The sequence below is a fragment of the Xenia sp. Carnegie-2017 genome, unplaced genomic scaffold, assembly GCF_021976095.1.
Source record: "Xenia sp. Carnegie-2017 unplaced genomic scaffold, XeniaSp_v1 HiC_scaffold_1, whole genome shotgun sequence".
NCBI lineage: Eukaryota > Metazoa > Cnidaria > Anthozoa > Malacalcyonacea > Xeniidae > Xenia > Xenia sp. Carnegie-2017.
In genome coordinates, this window is record NW_025813402.1 from 10,005,738 (window position 1) to 10,026,095 (window position 20,358).

General features: G+C 37.0%; 3 protein-coding genes across 4 annotated transcripts; 1 reads left to right on the top strand and 2 right to left on the bottom strand.

Moving 5' to 3' along the window:
- On the bottom strand, positions 1–5,738 carry LOC124442208. The gene is made up of 5 exons (XM_046992696.1): positions 5,626–5,738; positions 2,871–3,163; positions 1,712–2,078; positions 821–1,440; positions 1–721 (listed from the first exon to the last, which is right to left on the bottom strand). The coding sequence occupies exons 2-5, from the start codon at positions 3,095–3,097 to the stop codon at positions 88–90; spliced, it is 1,848 nt and encodes a 615-aa protein (XP_046848652.1). The 5' UTR covers positions 3,098–3,163; positions 5,626–5,738; the 3' UTR covers positions 1–87.
- A 272-nt stretch (positions 5,739–6,010) lies between these two features.
- Positions 6,011–7,679, top strand: LOC124436428 (intraflagellar transport protein 25 homolog). 2 transcript variants are annotated; one of them, XM_046986367.1, is made up of 5 exons: positions 6,011–6,201; positions 6,310–6,416; positions 6,621–6,689; positions 6,777–6,846; positions 7,369–7,679. In XM_046986367.1, the coding sequence occupies exons 1-5, from the start codon at positions 6,089–6,091 to the stop codon at positions 7,403–7,405; spliced, it is 396 nt and encodes a 131-aa protein (XP_046842323.1). In that variant the 5' UTR covers positions 6,011–6,088; the 3' UTR covers positions 7,406–7,679. The 2 variants fall into 2 exon arrangements, with proteins under 2 accessions (XP_046842323.1, XP_046842313.1); XM_046986357.1 differs by having other exon boundaries at positions 6,018–6,201; positions 6,777–6,820.
- A 1,829-nt stretch (positions 7,680–9,508) lies between these two features.
- LOC124438359 (endoplasmic reticulum metallopeptidase 1-like) lies at positions 9,509–19,934 on the bottom strand. Its single transcript, XM_046988441.1, has 10 exons — positions 18,990–19,934; positions 17,640–17,813; positions 16,306–16,620; positions 15,757–15,989; positions 14,658–15,059; positions 12,571–12,717; positions 12,239–12,435; positions 11,147–11,265; positions 10,808–10,992; positions 9,509–10,158 (listed from the first exon to the last, which is right to left on the bottom strand). Exons 1-10 carry the CDS (start codon positions 19,759–19,761, stop codon positions 9,997–9,999), a joined length of 2,706 nt encoding a protein of 901 aa, XP_046844397.1. The 5' UTR covers positions 19,762–19,934; the 3' UTR covers positions 9,509–9,996.
- Positions 19,935–20,358: the final 424 nt, after the last annotated feature.

Sequence of the window (20,358 nt, forward strand, 5' to 3'; positions counted from 1 at the left end):
TTGCTAATACAATTATATTTTATGAAAATGAAGAGCTAAGGCTGTAAATCTATTTTTCAATATGCACGAACAAGACAACAAATCGTACTATCCTTCGATGCCCATAGACCCATCATCATCGCCAGACTCCATTTCATCCTCTACAATGTCTTCATGTAGGATGTCGTTCAGCAACGCGATGGGCGAACAGACGGGTCGGTTAATCGGAGAGCCATCTTCTTTATCGAAAATTTCTTCCGTCCCTGTCAAATATTTTGGCAGCATTGCCGTTAAAGTATCCAGGTATTTCTTAGAGCCGACCGATTTCCACGATGAGAGCGCTGTGAAGCGAAGCTTCTTCGTGTAGATAGCATCATTCAAAAAACGGTTCCTGTTCGCAACCTGCTCTTCCGATGGTTCGTCGACCGCTGACGCAGCTATGTAATCTCGCGGCGGTAAATGTTTTAAGTATCGAACCGCAGTCAGTTCGCTTTCATTGCATATCGGACTGTAAACAAACGAGCAAACATGCGGTCGTAAAAGAACTATCTTAGAGCGTGTCAAGTTGGCAAATGCAATCAACACAAAATTGCACTCGGACAGTACACCGAAGCGAAATGAGACGTCTTCGATGCTTTTTATGTATTCGTAAAAGGACAGACTACTTGCCATGTAGTTGTCGATAGCGTCCTTGTAGCGCGTCGGATGAGACACAAGTTCGTTTATTAATGCTTTTCTTAATCTGAAATGTAAAATATTAGTATAAAGATACTATAGTGAAGGACTGCTGGAGCGTATAGTGCAGTAAACACAATCAACACTATATCTACAACTCGTATACCTGTTTTCGGCTTCTTCCTTGCTGCCAGCATCTCCTTTTATGTTGCTGTAGATTATGCTAAGAGTATCGATAAGTCCGTGGCTTTCGCCTTTCTCATTGGTGCGCATGCCCAACTCTTGCAACATATAATTACAAATGTAATTATCACGCTCAAACTGGATGTCTGAAGCGACGGTAAAGCTGAGATCAAAATGTCGCTCGAACTTCAGCGTGTCGTATATCTCAAGGCTCGAGTTGACTGTATTGTAAACAGCCTCGCCGTCCGTACCGTTGTTCTTCATCAACATGAGACAAAAGAGAAAGTCGCGAAAACCAGGCTCCCCTCCCAACACGTGTTTCCGTTGTTTCCACGTCGCCAAATACTCTGCCTGAAAGTTTCTTGTTTGATATAACCAGAACATTGCTCGAAACGTGAGCAACATAATGAAGGCAGAGAAAATTGCAATAACCATCATCAAGCCATACAAAAACGGAGCGGCGGGAACAGTGCATTTCGCACTTTGGTATATCAACGCTACGGAGTCGGTCAGCTCGCAGTCAAACACCAACATCCAGTCGAAAAAAAGAAGTGAGGTTACATTACCAGCGATGACGAGACTGCTACCGACAAACAGAATAACCTGAAAACAAGTATGAACATGGAAACCACGTAAGCCATAAACAAACATTGAGCACTATAACTCCAAGCGTTTTCTGGAAGAATTATTGAACGTCTCTTTTAGAAATAGGATGGTTTGGTAAAAGTTTCAAATTGAGCAGTGCTCACCTTAACAAATGATGCAAACAACAGTCATAATTTGATATTCGTCCGCAAAATATCAAAATATATAAAAATGAAACCTTGATATATTTTCTTAGCATATGATACGTACAAAATCTGAGATTAATTACCGATTTTACAACATACACAACAAAGAAACCGGGATTTGATGCCAATGTGACGATAAGTCGTTCCACAAGGGCGACAACTTGTTCCTTGAACTCTGCTTTCACCGTCTTGTAAAACTTGCCGCCCTTCTCTGTCTCATCGCTCATGCGCTGTTCCTCTGGATTTGTCACGACTGCCTGGCGACCATAGTACGACGACGAATTCTGGAGTGTTTTAAAGTCGGCAAAAAGATTAAACATACGCTCAAGAAATGAGGCAGTCGAAGGGAGCTTCACGGAGAGTATATGACCAAACAAAAGTATCAGATAAAGGATAAGAGCGATGTAAGGATAATACAAGAGAAAGCTACCGCCAAATCGTCTCGAACATCTACAACAAAATGTTTGAAGGTTATGGAATGTCTGCGTTATTTTAAAGACGCAAATCGTAACAACAGATAATTAAAGCCATCATAAAGTAAATGAACAGAATCCATATCGCCGCAGCAAATATGTAATTTATCCCCTCGTGACTTCCTCTCCCTCCCACCAAAAGTGAAAATACTTTTCAGTAAGGACCAACCTTAATGAACGAATACTTTTCAGTAAGAAACGGCGTTATCCTTGAGAAATTCATTTTTTAAAATGGTGTAGCTTGTTGAGACTAAAATTAGATTGTTTTCTGCGAAGCTGACTTCGTCTCAATAGTAAAATTATTCTCGTTACGATCTCAACTACCATCTCAATACATTTTGTTTTCTCCTTGAAAAATTTACATGTCTTTTGAATCAATTTTAAAATTTAAATAGCACTATGTGAACAAATTCATTGCAAAAAAACAACACTTTTGGACCATAGTCAACATATCGTAAAACGCCTCCTGCAGCCAATCAGATTGCAGGAAATCAAAAAATATCACTAGAATAAATAAAAAATCTTGCAAGCATATAAAATAGCAAAGCTTGGGTGACTTCAAGAACAGCCATAGCTTAGAGATAGATATTGGCATATCTCATTAAAGTTTTTTCATCGACGTCTTCAGCACAAAATCACAAATTCATTAAAAAATCAAATTTGAAATACACATGACGTCAAATATCGTCGGGCATTATTAAACATTCCATATAAAAGTCTTCCAAATAAAACAGCCTGAGCAATGAATTGAGAAATAACAAGCACTTACCTAGCATTCACGTAAGATACGATACTAAGATCCGTCGAATTGATGCTAAATAATGGTATGCAGACAATTTCCGATGTGCCAGTGAGAGTTACACCAGCCAGTCCAAGCAGAACTGCCAGAAGAATTCCATAGAGGGAATAGTCGATAAGTACTTCCCACCATGGCTGAAACGGTGTCACAAGATTGCTCCCCGCTTGTAATTCAGATACCAGTTGTAGCGATAGCATTTTCAAAACGACGAGATCGGTGTTGTTTCAACTACCGTTGTTCAATAGTGTAAAATGTTGCCGTTCCTGTTTAGATTAGACAAACAGTGAGAGGTAAAAGATCTGAGCATAAAAAAATAGCAACCATAGATACGTAGCTTTGTATGTATGAGATTTCCTACAGTATCGACAAAACTCAACGCACAAACGAAATGGAAACGGTTCGTTCGTTTTTAAAGCGATAACATCTTTTTTCGTCCATTCAGTATCACGTCCAAGCTGTGCAAACTTTCGCACACACAAATAAAAACATTCTAAAAATCAATCAGAGCAAGTGAATCATATAATTCACTGATTAGAGAACGTATTCTGTATCTTATATTTCTGTGACTCTAGTACAGGGGTCTCCAAACTTTACAGCCAGAGGGCCACATGAACTTTCATCCAGCATGTTGAGGGCCGACGAACCGTATACCGCTGGTCAAAGAGCGAAAATTTTAATAAAACGAAGTACATGATAGACATACAAATAGACATGTTTCGACATCTCATGATGCCATCTTCAGTATAAGTGAAATAATAAATGATACAAGGTTTATATAAAAGTAATATGATACATAAATTACAACAATAAAAAGGAAATAAGATACATTGGCGAAACTTCGCGCCATTTATCCACCAGAATTAGGGAACATACCACAACAGACAAAAACTCTCATATCTACCGACACCTTCTTAAATCTAACTTATGTAAAACCAACTATTCACCCTCTTGCTTCAAAATCATCGACACTGCCGACACCTCATTCTCCCTTAAAATCAAAGAAGCATTCCACGTTAACAAAACTAACCCTGACGTCAATGTTCAAGTTTTTAAATTCAATACAATATTTAGTTTATAATACGCTCGGACGCTCCTCATTATATTATCTTATTTCCTTTTTATTGTTGTAATTTATGTATCATATTACTTTTATATAAACCTTGTATCATTTATTATTTCACTTATAATGAAGATGGCATCATGAGATGTCGAAACATGTCTATTTTAAAAAACTTGTCACGTATATTAAATGCGCAAAACGAAGCACATTACACAAGCTTCATTAGTTCAGAAAATATTTATTCAAAATTTAAAGGTTAAATTTCAACCAAGAGTAATATCATAGCAAAATCACAATTAGTCTGTTCAGTTTTCTCAATGTGAGTGATGAAATTGGCTTTCTTAAGTGTCTCTGCCGGCCGGATTGAGAGTCCCAACGGGCCGCATCTGGCCCGCGGGCCGTAGTTTGGCGACCCCTGCTCTAGTATTATATATCGTGATTATGGACCAAGACTATTGACATGCAAAAGACTATTTGAAATGATTGTAATTTTCTGTGCTACAAGCTGAGAGTCTATTCATATTAAACAACAACAACTTTCGCACGTATCCTTCATTACAAAGCAAAAGGTTTTGTCATAGCATTAAATGTAATTGGGCATATATTGATATTCAGTGGTGGATGCATAATAAATAAGAACATATCCCAGCAGCTCGTTTTAAAGTCAAATTACCAAAGCAATAACTCTGTAGGTTAAAAATTTATAAAGAATACTTCGAAGTCAAAATTTTATCAATTTGAGGGATTGTTGTGGGTAAAGTATTTTGAATTTTAAGTATATTGATTTTACTGTATTTTGATTCACCCTAGATCTTCTACAGGTTACAGTTTGCACATGATGGCAGTCTTCAATCTTGGAAAAGAATTTTGATAAAAACTAGTCAAATAGAGGAATAGAGGAAACGTGCAGCAATTGTTTCATTATTATATTCAAGATAACAAGAATGGCAAATATAATATTTAAAAGAATAGATGGTGAAGCAAAAAAATATACACATGTATTTTACATGCAAAAGTATCCATGGCAACACAATGCAATGATGTTTAAATAATCACTATTCACTGCATATTGCAACTATATGGGCCCAAGGGCAGTGAAGGATTTCATTCAGGGAAAGGTGCATCATTTACAAATTTCGTAATCCCCACATGCTACCTATCATATCATTAAAGCTCTAGAAAGCGTACTCATCTCCTGCACATCCCTCCAGATTCATCCTTTTAAGGCTTTTGCAAAATCAACATGTCATTGGTAGATGTAGAACATTGTTTTCATTATGCATGTAGTTTTTATAAATACTTGCAATATCCACGATATCCACGTATACAAACAGGGAAATTACGTATATATTCATAGATAACAATGCTGTGTTTAGTAGAAATGTAACTTGGCAGGCTGTCAGCCAGTCAACAATCACGACCAGACTGTATGTTTAAAGTTTAATTTGAATGTTCAACACAATGGGCTGCAATTTACTGAATGAAGCAATTTTTACAACGTATGAGAATGTGATGAAATAACGAATTTCATGTTGAGGATTGTTTCTAAAGACGTTCGTCGAAATGGAACGTCTTACGAGTTACGTTGACGTTTCTATTCCAAAAGTGGGCGATAAAAGAAAGCTACAACGCAGAAGACTGTCAGTCATTATCTTAACATCTTACCAAATTTTAGACTTCTTCTGGCGACTATTCCACAATTGACTGTAACTTCTATTATATTACATGTATCTTATAGGAAATTTCATGAAGGAAACGAAAGCGGAAATCCTTTGAATCTTTGAATGGCTGACTCGCAGGCGCAGCTGTAATAAATGCTATTCTTGGAAAATCTATGATTTGTTACCAGAAGTAATTTTCTCATCCGAAACAATGAAAATATTGAAAAACTTCGAAAAAATTTTTTCAATTTCCTTATTTCGATAAACAAAAATTGTTACATAGAAAAAGACAGACTTACAACAGTGTAATAACAAATATTCACAGAAATTCGGACATGCTATTTATTTACTGACCTTGTTTCGCCAGCGGTTTACTCGTCTTCAAAAAAACTTCATTTAAGGTGAGCAAAGTTGCACTAGCGTTGTTTCTGGGCTGTTGTCATGTTCGATGTTTTAAGAAGTTGTCAATGACAACACGTTACACGAAAATGACTGAACTTGCGCTTAGCAAACGAGGAGCTTGTATAGGTTTGTCGACGGCCTATGATGAGAAATTTCCTCCAGAAAATATCATTGACGGGTAGGAACTACGAGCTTGGTTACATGGACACACTCTGTCATTCTGTCACTAACAATTCAGGACATTTTTCATTTCCATTTAGAGAGTAATTATTATACACATTTTTAGAGACAGAAATAGCTTCTGGTCGACAACAGGAATGTTTCCTCAAGAGTTCGTGATTAGTCTTCCTTCCACTGCCGAAATTGATGCCATCAAAATGACATGTTCAAATGGTAATCATTTTATAAATATCGTAGATAAGGATGAATTATGCATTCAATTGATTTGTTGCTTGCCGCCATGTTATTGGCATGTCAAGTTTGTTAAGTTCAAATCAGGTGGCGAGGAGTTGTTGTCAAGCTCAAGTTACTCCATTTTATAAACAACTTTAGTGATTCCTTTGAATTGTTTGTGAAACACAATCTTTGTTTTTGTAGTCAAGCATATGTGCATTGAAAAATCAATGAAACAGGACCCCGTTCATTTTGAAAGGCTATCAGAGAAAGGTGCAAATAAATCTCAAATAGGACCATTTTATATCTAAACTCAAATCTCAAAAAAACTTGGTTTGATGTAATTCTGATATTTTATAGAAATGAGCAACTTAGATGGTCAGATGCAAATAGATGATTTTCCGGTAAGAATGTCCAAGTATAACATAAGGTAGATCCACAATTTCTTTCAAGGATGGGTGTGGGCATCATTTTAAATGTCGTATGCAATACAACAACATTATCAATTAGCAATTAAATTATCCAAGCCTGGTTAGGGGTGCACGCCCTTCTGCGGACCTGCCCATACAACAGCTGCCTCAAAATTACAGTGATTGTATGAATCTCCATCATTTGCACAAGTTTGCCTGGGATTGAATGTAGCTTTTGCTGCATACTGTATGTATTTACTTGTTTGAGCGCTGCGGCGTTCATTAAATTTTTTGAACTTTAGTCGGTGCTCATTCGGAAGGCAGTGCTTGATTGGATTAAAAGATCTTTCAGTTGTGCATTGTAGCAAGAATATTTAAAAACAAACTAATGAAAATTTTGATGGTTTCTCGATTAATCACACATTTGAAAATAATTTGATCGGCACTCATTTGAGGGCAGCGTTCAAACAAGGAAATGTGGTCATAGGGTCTTTGTGTGTATCATATATTGGGAGACCCTAATTTTTTCCATTTTATTGCAGATTCCAACAACTAGGGTTAATCATTTGCGATTTGTGATCAAGTCTGGGTATGATCATTTTGCTGCAGTTTATCAAGTCAACGTTAGTGGATCGTTGGAAGATTAAACTCTTGCAGATATTGAGGTTACCCAATGGTATACTTGTACATGCACAAACTTCATTCTTAACATACACACATGAATACATGTATTTATATCATTGAAGTATGAAAAACTATGATTGATTTCATAAACTTGTTTAATAATAGTAATGGTATGCAATACTTATGCACTAATAATTATAAATACATGATTTGTTTGCTTTCTGTTTAATTTTTCTGAATGATTACGATCTGCTCTGAAGCCTCTCTCCAAAGCCACTTTAGTAAAAAGTGCCATTTTTAAAGGAATGTCTAATTTGACGAAAGTACAAAGTGAATGATTTAAAGCGCACTTTACTCTGAAAAAGACGACCGCCAAGGTTGTCAAGCAACACCAATAATATGACCATAGACAGGACTTGAATACAACCAACGGAGGGGAGCAAACGCGAATTTATCTATACCAGTGTCAAATTCATATGAAGAAATGGCACAAGGTAAGAACGTAGAAAATAAAATGGTCATTTACAACGTTAGCACTTTATTAATGCGACATTTAATTAACTTTTAATTAATTGCTTTACTTAATAACATTTAAATGATTCCTTCAAATATGTTATTGTATTAACGTGAATCTCATCTTCGTAGGTGACAAAACAACAGAAAATTCCAACACAACAAATCTTTGTTCTGGGGTTGTGATATGAACGGCGCTAGTTTCCCGCTTTATTTGTGTCGCAGCGTGTTCGTTTATCAAAAAAGCTGTTTATTCACAACTGTAATATCTTGGGAAAATAGGGTCGCTCAATTTATTTGTAGAAAGTAGAAATTACAAAGAACTGGCTTTTCAGAATTACTTCTTAAATGCTGTAGCATCCATCTACAATCTCAAGTGAAACAGGGGCGTTGATAAAAAATTGAAACTTGAAATTGCAATCACCAAATAGTGTTTAATCATTTACAATTTTGCTGCACACAACAGAATACAAAAAATCAAAAATATAAAATGGACGGCTCATGCACATGTGAAGAGACAAAAGACCAAAAGCAAAGCTAATAATTATCTTTAAAATGCTTTTATAATGCATTAAGTTATGAATACGTGACAACATAACAATAAGTACAGTACTGTCTAATCTTCAAATAATCAGCCTTAGAAGGACAAATTTACGCAATCCCAGCATAGATTCAAGTCAATTGCACTCAAGTATGAAGACTACAGATTGATCTTTAGATTTGTTTCGCATAGCACGCATAAACCACTCTCCTCCACAGAGACTTCAAGTTCATATGAAATTCAAATTTGAAATTCGAAGAGAATGCGCTATATATAAACATAACATGTATGACTATCTAGTACATTTTCTTTAAACATTAATGTTATTATTTGAACTTGCAGGCTTTGTGACAGATGGAGGAGAAAAGAGAAAACGAATAACAGGCTCATAAACGGTGCTACCGGGTTGCGCAGTGGAGCATCGCTTTACGGTCACCTCGGCCACCTTGTGAAGTGGTAATTGAAGTGGTATGACACATAGTAATGTGTATCTTAGTTGCATTATCATAGTGAGGTTACTTAGTGATTAAATACTCAAAAGCCGAGGAAGGTTGAGTAAAAGTTTCGAGGCGCGACCAGGCACCTCCACTCGGTTCGAGTACATTTCATCACGAAGTAGCCTCGCTTGCATGGTTTTACTTTGCAATACAATGATTGCCAAAACGTTTTAGTCGCTGCTTCACACACTGTCAACGATGGAATAAATTCAATGTTTTTGCGAATATTTCGTGGTGATTTTTATTATTTGAAGTTAAAATTTGGGATTGTTTGGAATACTACCAGTGCACACCTGAATTTGAATAAGTGAATTCTATGCAGGTAAATTCCTTATTAAATCGAAACAATAGAAATGGAAGAAATCATGGTATTGCTAATTATATTGCTGTTGTAATATAGAAGTTTCTTTAACTTCGCGTAATTTTGATAATTTGTTTTTCATCCATTTCTCCATATTTTTTTCTTATTTCATTTCTGACAGGTAAATTACGTTCAATGTCCACAAGTTACCGAAATAATTCCATGTATTATTTAATATTTCTGATAAAGCTTTAATTACATAACGCTTGAAATGTCATTTCACCCCGTCAACAAGACCACTTCATTAAAGGGGTTCCACTGTATTTACTTAAATTTACTTTACTCAATATCATTCGCAAGGAGATGAAGGGTTTAAAATTAAATGTTCTCATTGGTAGCATATAATATCAATAATATACGTACCCTACAGTCTCATTATAACCATAGAATAAGGAATGCAAAAAAAGGCAGTTTGCTGTGCAACTTGCTGCTGTAGCTATATTTCATTAGATTACTAGCTGTGGTTAGACCTTTCATCATTCCTATTGACCGAATAAGGCAATTGACTGGTTGCCATTATGGTAATCACATACGGTAATAAGAATGTAGAGGTCCTTCTGTATATTCCTTATTCTGAGTCATAACTCTACCTGTCATCCGCCACAAAAGATTGAAATCCGATGACATTAGGTATTCAGAACGTCCATTTTTGATACGTACTCACCCACGGCGTAGGATTCACCCAATTAGGTAGTCTGTCGATGAAATGAGTTAGGAACGGGGTCCTTGAGTCTTTGCCGTGGCTGTAATGACCGGATATTGCGACGTCGACGACGTCGACCACATCACCGTAGGGCTAATAATATAAAATAAAGTGAATAGTTTGAACCCGGGAGTGTATCATCACATGTTTGTAGACATAGATCGTCTACGTTATTATAGCCTCAAAAAGAATGTTGGTGTAAATGTTGAGTGACGTTTCGACAAGCTTAGCCGTAATGATTTTCAGACTTGACTTCAGACTTTGACTCTGAAAATGACTAATTCGAAACGTCAGTCAACATCTACAAACATGTAGTAATATACACTTTTGAATTTTGCTTGACTAAACAGTATTTAACATTTTTGAATAGACGCTTCTACAACAATAATTTTGTGTTTTCAGTAACAACATGCATATTTATTGACAGCATGAGAAAAAGAACCAAGTCAATGAAAACAAAAATGGTATGTAGTGCAGTGCATCCGATCGGAAACTGGGTTTTAATGTATTTTTTCTAGAGCAGTGATAACTTGCTCAATTGTCGGACTTCAATGTATAAATCTGACTATGGAGCTAGAGCTAGTATCAACCACAACCAAGGGTTTTAGCCGGAGTTAAAATACAAAGAGTTTGCGCACCACTGATGAGATCCAGTGTATGCCTTAAATTTCTAATTGTTTTGCTAATGGACTGATGGTTTGTCATTGCATATCTGTATACGAGTTGCGCACAATACACTTGCCTTGAGTTTTATCCAAAAATACCAAGGGCCAGTGTAGACGCCATGTGAATAATACACGAAGTATTGGCTCCTTTCATTGTCAACCGTTTTTTGGAACGTGGATCTTTGATAAAGAGCTCCCAAGGAAGAATCGATAAATTCAACGTTTTGTCGAGGTGACAAGTACAAAGACATATGCGATGGACCTAAAATGCACCTAGATCATCAACTTGTTCATTGCAAAGCAACAATATAAAACAACATAAAACCGAAGTATTTATTGTCGAAAGTACGTGGAGATTTAAGAATAATCACATACAAGAGCCGAGTCTACCAGTAATTGTTACGAGTTCAAATTACCATTTATTTCAAATTTCAACTTTACAAGATCGTCTTTTCGGATTTTTTCTTTAGACAGTAACTTCAGGTTCGACTGAGTAGAGACGACCGGTGCTGGTCCTGGGATATACCAAGTTTTGCTAAACAGTAAATAATTTAAAATCAATGTCCCAGAGATGCTCATGACACGCACGAAAGGAACAGATATCTCACGAGCAGCACAAAAAATACATTGTATACAATGCAACATGCTTCGATGTTCCAAAACATGAGTGCAGGGGGTGAAATATCGGTGATGTGGTGGGGCTCCTATCCTTTCTTTTCGTAAAATCAGCGGTTTGTGAAAAGTTGATGCATAAATAAATCTAAGCAATTGAATAGCTGCTAGGTATCTGATTGACAGAACACACCGGAATTAGCAAAACAATCGAGTTCCTTGTCTTTATTGTCGAGTTGTATTTTTGACATTTGTGACACAAAGAAGCGGCAGCTAAATGCCTTCTCGCGCGTAATTTAAACCTATTTAATGGATGTATGGATGGTGCAGGTGAATGTATGGATGATGCAGGTGAATGTATGGATGGTGCAGAAGTATGTATGGATGTTGCAGATGTCTGTATGAATGGTGCACGTGTATGAATGGATGATACAAGTGTATATGTATGAAACACATCTTTTTTAGGTGGAAAATATACGGCTGAAGTTATCTATGAAAATTGTTCTTTTGTGGTAAACAAACGAAAAATACTTATTTCACGGGGTATATGCTGCAGCAAATCTTATTTGAGCGCGATAAATCCTATTTGAAATTGGAAACTTCGATTTTTGTTACATGTGAATAATCACAAAAGGAAAATACGATATATAATCGCAGGAGATTGGACAGGCTTAATCCAAGATGGAATTTCCAGGTGGTTAACACATGCACTTAAATTCTTCCCATCATAAGTAAATATTTAACGGCAATCAAAGTATAACCAAGTGTTTGTAGCTTAATGACTAAACTCTGTTGATAATTATGTGTACTCTGCTTAATCGTGACAATTCATTATAGTTCCCGATAGTTTTTTCGTTACTATGTGGTAACCACATTTGGTAAAAAATTCAACTCACTCGAACATGAAGGCAACGGGCACATAATAGGGAAAGTCGCCAAACATTCCCTTATTCATGTCAGGTCGTTTCGCTTCCTTAAATTCGGGCAGATGATCGATGTATTTTATACCAAGATAATCGAACGGCGCCACCCACAAGCCCGCATCTTTTTGAACGACCTTACCATACCGATCGTGGAAAGTTCGTGATATGTGCTGAAATGGACAGAAAATTGAAATGCGTACAAAAATTATGTGCAACCAACAACAGTGAAAATGTTTATGTACACGACAGCAGAATGCTATATGAGAGTGCGGTCATAACTGATCGCCATGATGCCGCGTCTTCACCTGAAACACGATGCGTTTTGGACACCATGGCTTTCTTGAATAAGGAAACACAGTTCCGGTTAGCACAAGAATAGTGGTTACCAACCACACTACAATCAATGGCACTACAAGATACCTCACACTGCTGATCACGTGAACAAGACTGATCTATAAAATACAATGGATATTTGGAAGATGACATGAACTCGTGTATGCCTTCAAAATGGTAATGTCATTTTTTAAGCTTGACCCTAAAAATAAGGGCAATGCAAATTCCAAATGCAATACAAATTCTTTGAAATGTTCAAAGAGCAAAAAACAGGTACAGTAACTGGATAGGTAACAACGCGCATAATAACAACAGCTTACTCAATTTACAAAACGTTATCGTTAAGAATAACAAGTTTAAGATCTGCAATGAGTTATGAAAGAAATCCTAGTAATAGCTTTCTTAATTATGGTGAAATAGTTGAGTTTAAGATGACATGGTTAACACTCATGAGACGTGACTTGACACATATCCTCTCTTTCAAACCTTTGCGTTTGAGGGCCTTTTTATATGGAGCCGAGTTACACGGCTAGGCAAGTAGTAACTCGGTAGCACCGAGTTCTCGTCTGTTCTATAAATACTATGATAAACTTGCCCGACTGTTTACATGAGACATCTGAGTAACTCGCTTTGCCGAGTTCTCGAGAAACTGTGACGGGATCACGGAAAGCGAGTTACTCGGTTGTACAATGTAAATACGTTTGAACGGGAAACTCGGTTAGACGAATTAGAATAGGTACCAATCACGCTTGAGTCTATCTTACAACTAGCCTGTAAACTAAACAATGATAACGCAAAAGCATAAAAAAACATCAATTAAATAAGCCTTTTGAAACTTTTCTCGATTCATTTTATTATTTTTGCTGTTTTTAAGACTTCACGATTAAAGTATACTTCGATTTGCTGACTTTATGTAATAAAAATGAATAGGATTGTAAGTCGAGTTTCTCGGTGTCATATAAACACAGTGTTGTTTTATCCCGGCCAGCCGAGTAACTCGCCTAGCTGTGTAACTCGGCTCCATATAAAAAGGCCCTTAAAGATCGCTGCACGTTAAGTGTAATTTCGTCCAGTGGATTTTTCCAAGAGCTTCGGTGCTAAATAATGTAGCTAATGATACAAAACGCAGTGGTGGAAATTCAGTTCTGGAGGTGGGGAGACCGAGTATAGAAAATTTCCAAGACGTGTTTTTTTTGTTGTGTCGAGACATGCACTGTGATGTTCGAGAATTATGATTTTCATCAAAATTCTATAAATTTTTTTCCATAGATTCTATAAATTATATGTTATGAAAGATCTACTCACTGAAAATTGGGATCGATGGTGCTGTCCTGAGGTCTATGTGACAGCAACAATCACATAAAAAGAAAGCAGCTACATAGCTTAAAGATAGCCAGGTTTAAGTATGAATCATATCGAATGAAATTTGTCACGCTGCAATATCATTTCTATGAATTCATACGCCGTACATTCAGTTGCTTTTGTATTTTTTGACGTAACTAAAAGGGCCTATGACTCGAAAATTGTGCTATTTAGATAATATTTTCATGAAACATAACTTTCAAAATGACAGTGTACCTGTTAAGAAAGTTTATTCATATCACTTTTCATTTTCAAGATATGGTAGTTTATGTAATGGACGCTTTACACAACTTGTGACGTCATATTGCATAACAATAATTTGAAAGAACAGGTGTAATTGCTGACATGTTACTTCAACCGATGAGAGTTCCTTCATGAAGAGATAATGGTATAAAAAATCACTTGATCATTTCAACCAGAACTCGCCCGGAAGCTAAAGGATGTTTGAAACTTCGCAGCGACTCCATCAAACAAAATAACGTCAAAGTTGTGCAAATCGTACATTGCAAAAACCTCAATACCTTGAAAATGAAAAGAAATGTACTAGAAAAATACACTGCCATCTTAAAAGTTCTGCTGTATGAAAAGGTAATTTTTCAAAAATTGCCGACAAACTTTTTTCCAAAAAGGTGTGAAATAAATAAATAAGACTATTGTTCTCAGCATGAAATCGATTTACGTAGAATCATGCACTCACCGAATAGGAAAGAGTGACCAGCACGAAGATAGCAACAAAAATGGCCGTGATCACATCGGGAGGATCATTACCACCACTTCGCCCAAAGATGGGCACGAGAAATTCCAAATGAATCCACAACATGTAGGTCCAAAGTACAAGCGGTATGGCCGTCGATAGCAAATACATGAGGACGAAACTGCCAGGATTGCTGGGACAACTTGGCCAGCGGTTTTGGCTGTTGATAAACAACTCCCAAACAAGCACGCGCCCGAGTAATGGAAAGGCGACCATGAGCATGAAAAGATAAGCGGAGCCAAAATCATGGTAGTTGAAAATTGACAGGAGGGTATTCCATAGAAATAACGTCGCATAAAACACATGCGCTTCCTGGTTCCATCGGGCTTCCCAACTGTTTGTACTCTAAACAAGGCAAGAATCTTAATTGTACAATATACACTCAATGAATGCGCCTAAAGAAAATGTTGTGTTTTGTTTTCAGAGAGTTTCATGGTTTCCCAAGAGAAGTCAAGGGCAACACTGCATGCGACTCAAGGAAAACAAAACTCACTATGTCACTAGGGAACGTAGTACAATAAGTGTTTTGTTATATGGAAAAAAGCATCAGTGATTTCGACAGCTCTTCACTATAAAATTAACGTCTTCAGGGCATTCGTCCGGCAAAATTTCGTTTCAAAATAGAGTAAGGCTAACCATAGCATATTTGGTACACTTCTAAGTGTTTTCTGAATCATTTTTTTTCTATTACTAGTTGAATTTCGTCGCTTATTAAGCTCGAGAAATTTTTTTTCAGTTTTCGGCTCCATAGCTGTTTTACTTGCTTTAATTTGTTTTTACTTGTTTTACTTGGAATAAAAATGAGCGGGAAAAAATTTCCACTTGTTCCCTTAGCGGGCAACAATTTTTCACTTGCTTCCCTGTGGGGATACATTGCAATCATTTTGAATCATGTGACTACGAATGAACCTATCACGTTTAACATACAAAAGCACCAATATAACAAAAGCATTTATCGCAGAATTTATCTCCTATTTTTGACTTTCATCGGAGATTACGTCTATGGCATAAACGGAGCAAATGAGATTTTCTTCAAGAGTACCTTAAATTGCGTTGCTTGCCAGTAATGAACTGCACACATGACAAGCATTCCAGGCAGAGCATACAGACCAATGAGTATAAAAGGTTTACAGTACCACGATAACGATTGACCACAAGCCGTGATTACTTTAGCAAGAAGGAACACAAAAAACAGGGATAGTACCCAAGAAAGTATGATGCAAAACAATGCTTTGATGAATGACGTCATATTCAAACATGCCTTGCTGTATAATACTAAATGTTAATAGAAAAAAATTGTTAGATACTCAACAAAGTATGAAAAAGACCCAGTGTCTCAGTTCACCCCAAGATGTCTCACTCTACCTCAGGTTACCCCAGGTGACTCAATTTACCCCAGGTTACCCCCAGGTGTCACACTTTGCCCCATGTTACTCTAATTACGTCAACAATCGATGCTAAATTAGAACAGATATTTGGGTTGTGTTTTCGATGTGTTGGGTTGTCTTGCATTGTGATGTGCTGTGTTGACTTGTTTTGTCTTGCCATAAGTCGCGTTGTTTTATCATTTGTTGTGAGATGATTTGATTACCTGCCTGCTGGAACCGCGTTCTTTTCGAGAATTTGAGGACAATACAAACGAACGCTATTGCAGCAACAATAGTATTTAATATCCATCCGATTTTTTGTGGATAATGAACCAAATACAAACCAAGAACGTCGTAAAACACCATGGCACCGTGCTGATCATCACTTGGATCATTCACCAGAGGAGATTGAGTAAGCTGCACTAACATCCCCAGAAGATTCTCGCCTGCCCGCTGTATGCTGCCTGGATTGATGAACTGAGGAAGGTCTCGGGCCGTGTGATAAACGTAGCCATTAGAAATATATGCAATATCTATGCCTGTTGGAGTGCGAGAAATGAAAATTTTGAAAATTGACACAACAGTCACTAGAATACATTATAAAAAGCGCTAAAGCTTTGTGCAAAAGTAGTTTGGTTTTTAAAAAATTTTACAAAATAATTTCAGCACGGGTCTAATTTTAATGGAGAAAGTTTACTTTCAGGCTAGTTGATGTGGATAAAAAAACATAGAAGAATTGTGCTGAACAATAATTAAGGTAAATCAAAGAAAAATTAGAAGACTCTACATACTACCTCCACCACCACAACAATTTGCCGCCGAAAATCAACTAATCACAATTCAATTTTGTTGCTACTATATACAGTACAACACAAATTTGTTTTGTTTTTGAGAATTATAATTACAATATTTGAACGTTCAATATGGCTACTTACTCGTGATTTCGTTTATGTGCGCAAATATTTTGCAGTTTTAGTTAAACGATTTTGGAGTGGATAACGCTACGAATCCATAAATCCAGATTGCTTTGAACGCGTAAACTTTAGAAGCAGTGAAAAAGTACTAGCGAATTCATAATCGGATGGACGGTTCAATAAGTTGCAAGATGGTTTTAACATTAATACGCAATAGAGACAAAATTAAAAAAAAAAGCTGTACTCAACGTTCGTTTCCCCTATACTTTCTCAGCTTTGGTGCGAAATAAAAATCTCAAACTAAAAGAATTTTCGGTCAATCAAACAACTCGAATGCCGACTTAAACTACATATTTTCCTCAAACTGACAGCCATGGCGCAAGCAAAGGGGTGGGTCAATGTGAGTGACCAATGATTTGTAGAATTTTTTTTAAAAAGGTATATTCAAAAAAACCGCGGTATGCCACTTCCCGACGTACCTGACACGAAGGGTCGTGGCAACCTAACCCAATTTGTTCTTTCGTCGTACTACGTATACGATTAAATTATGCCGAAATATTATCGAGTATTTGAAATATTTTCTGTTTCTGATCAGTAGCTAGGTACGTGTGATATTGAATGTTGGTTCGAACGTAAAAACAAACCTGGGATATTGCCAAAGTCGCGAAATATCCTGAAATCAGTATCGGCGGGAATCAGTCCAGTTTGAAAGATTTCTTGACCCAGAATTGAAGCAAATGGATAGTTTGATGAGTTTGCATATGTCTTGATAAGCCAAGGATGTTCTGGCCCCGTTTGGAACACCAACTCTCGACCACCTTGAAAATTAGTTTGAGGGAATTGAGTGTATTTTAGCAGGGAGATTTAGCTACTTAGCAAGAGATTTAGCTTAATTCACAATGACAATACACAATTAACACCCACACTTTTCCTGTACACACAATACAATGACATAAAAACCAGATAACAAATACGGCTAACCTGAGGTTTACTCCTCATTTGACTCTGAAGATGACTACCGCTAAGGTTGTCGAAACGTCAGTCAACAACAACAAAAACAGTCCTTCTCAGGACTATACCAACCTGGACGATCTACATTTACAAACATGTAACGATACTCCCGGGTTCAAACCATTTACTTTATTACAACAACTAAATCTATCGAAATAAATTTCTTTCATCAATCATGATAAAAAAGTGTACCACATTTGAAGAGAAGGAAATTCTTTGAGCAGTCAACAGTGACCACAGAAGATCAATAATTGGAGGAGAGGTAGTGTTCATATATGTAAGAATCTGATAATTATTAGTATCAATTGTGAATATCTTGAGCAGGTGCAACCCTCCACCTTTAGTCTAAGGCTTGTACTGATATGCTCTCAAGAAGTTCTCCTAAAGGTCTCCTTCGTTTGCATACACCTGTGTAAACACAGTAAACATCTTTTATTTCTTTAATTATAAAATAACAACAATAAAACATGAGCACTGATTGGTCCATAGCTGAGTTTGCATTAGCCTGTGCAAAGTTGCAAACAGACCAGAGCTCAATGACTTAAATCAATCAAAGAGAATTTGCAAATCAATCATAAATACACGTCAGAAGAAAATTAAAGCCTTTGTTTTAAATTAATATGTTTCACATCATTGTTATTCTAAAAAAGAAATAGATGTTTTTTGTGTTTGCACTGGCTAATCTAAAACTTCTTAAATATGATATTGGGAAGGAGCCCCCATGCACCACAGCAACAGAAGCACCAAACCTCTTGTGATCAAACCAAGTTAAGAAAACACTGAATTTTGTGTGTGAAAACAATGAAATCAATTGATACACTTTACGATTTTAATATACGTATATACAGTTATTTTGCCTTTGGTTGAGCACTACTTGCTAATAGTAGAACCTGTTAAATACTGTTTAGAAAAGAAGGTTGGGGATGATTTAATTTTCTATGAATGGAGGTGCATAGAACTTTGGTCAATTAATGACACTATACCTGCTCCGGCAGCCTCAAGGTTCACAAACACTCTGATGTCTTTTGCCCATGGATGTTGCGTAATGAAACCGTGGCTGGCCTGAAGAAAATTCTCTTCAGCACCATTAAATAGGAAAACCAGGCTATGATTAAGCTCAACATGTGCATTTGACTCTGTCAAGCAGCGAATGACCTCAAGCATAGTTGCACAACTGACAGCATCATCACTTGCACTTGGACTACCAAAACTTGAGTCAAAATGTGCATTGATTAAAATGCTATGTGTTGTATGATGACTTCCTCGTGACCCGACTCTTGCAACTACGTTGGAAACATTTCTATAATAACTCGTAAAACCTTCAAGGAAGTCAATAGTAAAATGTCCTGAAGGTCGCTGCAGATCAATGTCCAGTACAACATCTTCCCGCTTCGAATCTAGAAAGGACCGCAGTGTGTTCAAAAGATATTCTACCGTTCTGTGTTCGTTGGCAAAGCTACCGGTTGGGCGAACGCCGTAAGAAGTGATTTCCTCAAGGTGTTTACGAGCTCTCCATTCGGCGAAATCTGCTCTGTTTGAGTTTATATTGGTCTCTGGGACGTAATGATGGGCGACGATGGCCAAAACGACGGCAGCCAAATGAAACACTACAACAAGCAAACAATTCCACAATGTTAATCCTTTGTATTTGGCTGGCGAGTCACCAAAATCTTTGTTACAATCATTATCAAATTTATTCACATATTCATCTCCTTTCAAATCTAAAGTATTTCTCCGCCGAACGTGGTCCATCATCAGCGACAATGGGTACTAGGATCCCTAACAGGTAGCATGTGCTGCCTTTCTGAATTTGAAATGATTGAGCTTGACAAACGTTCTTCTGCAGTACAGCTAGTCTGCTAGTCAGTGCTAGCCTTGGCCACAATACTTGACGTTGTCTAATTGTTTTCTTTATCACTCTTAGATATATAGCGCTTGTTCCACACTTTTAACAGTGCGGCAGCTATTTTCAAGTTCTTCATTTATTTTTTGCTTGCTCTATTGAATCAGTATTTATAAAGAGAGTGTGAGAGAGGAGAGTGTGAGAGAGCTGGCCCAGTAGCCAACTATTTTGCTTTAGCTGTGTCGAGCTAATCATTGATGGCGTGACTAAGGGGCTGTTTATATGAAGTCGGGCCAATCGGGCTGGCCCATTGAACTGACACGCGTGTCTGGAGGTCAATTTACGTGTATTGCAGGCGCGAAGCTACACGTTATGCGAGATTTGTCAAAAAAAACATGTTTTTACCGAAGCCTTTTTCTGATGTTATTCAAAAAGTAAACGTAGAAAATTATTGTGGCATTGAAGGTGACGGGGCTTGGTCTTCATTCAGTCAATTATGATGCTTCCTA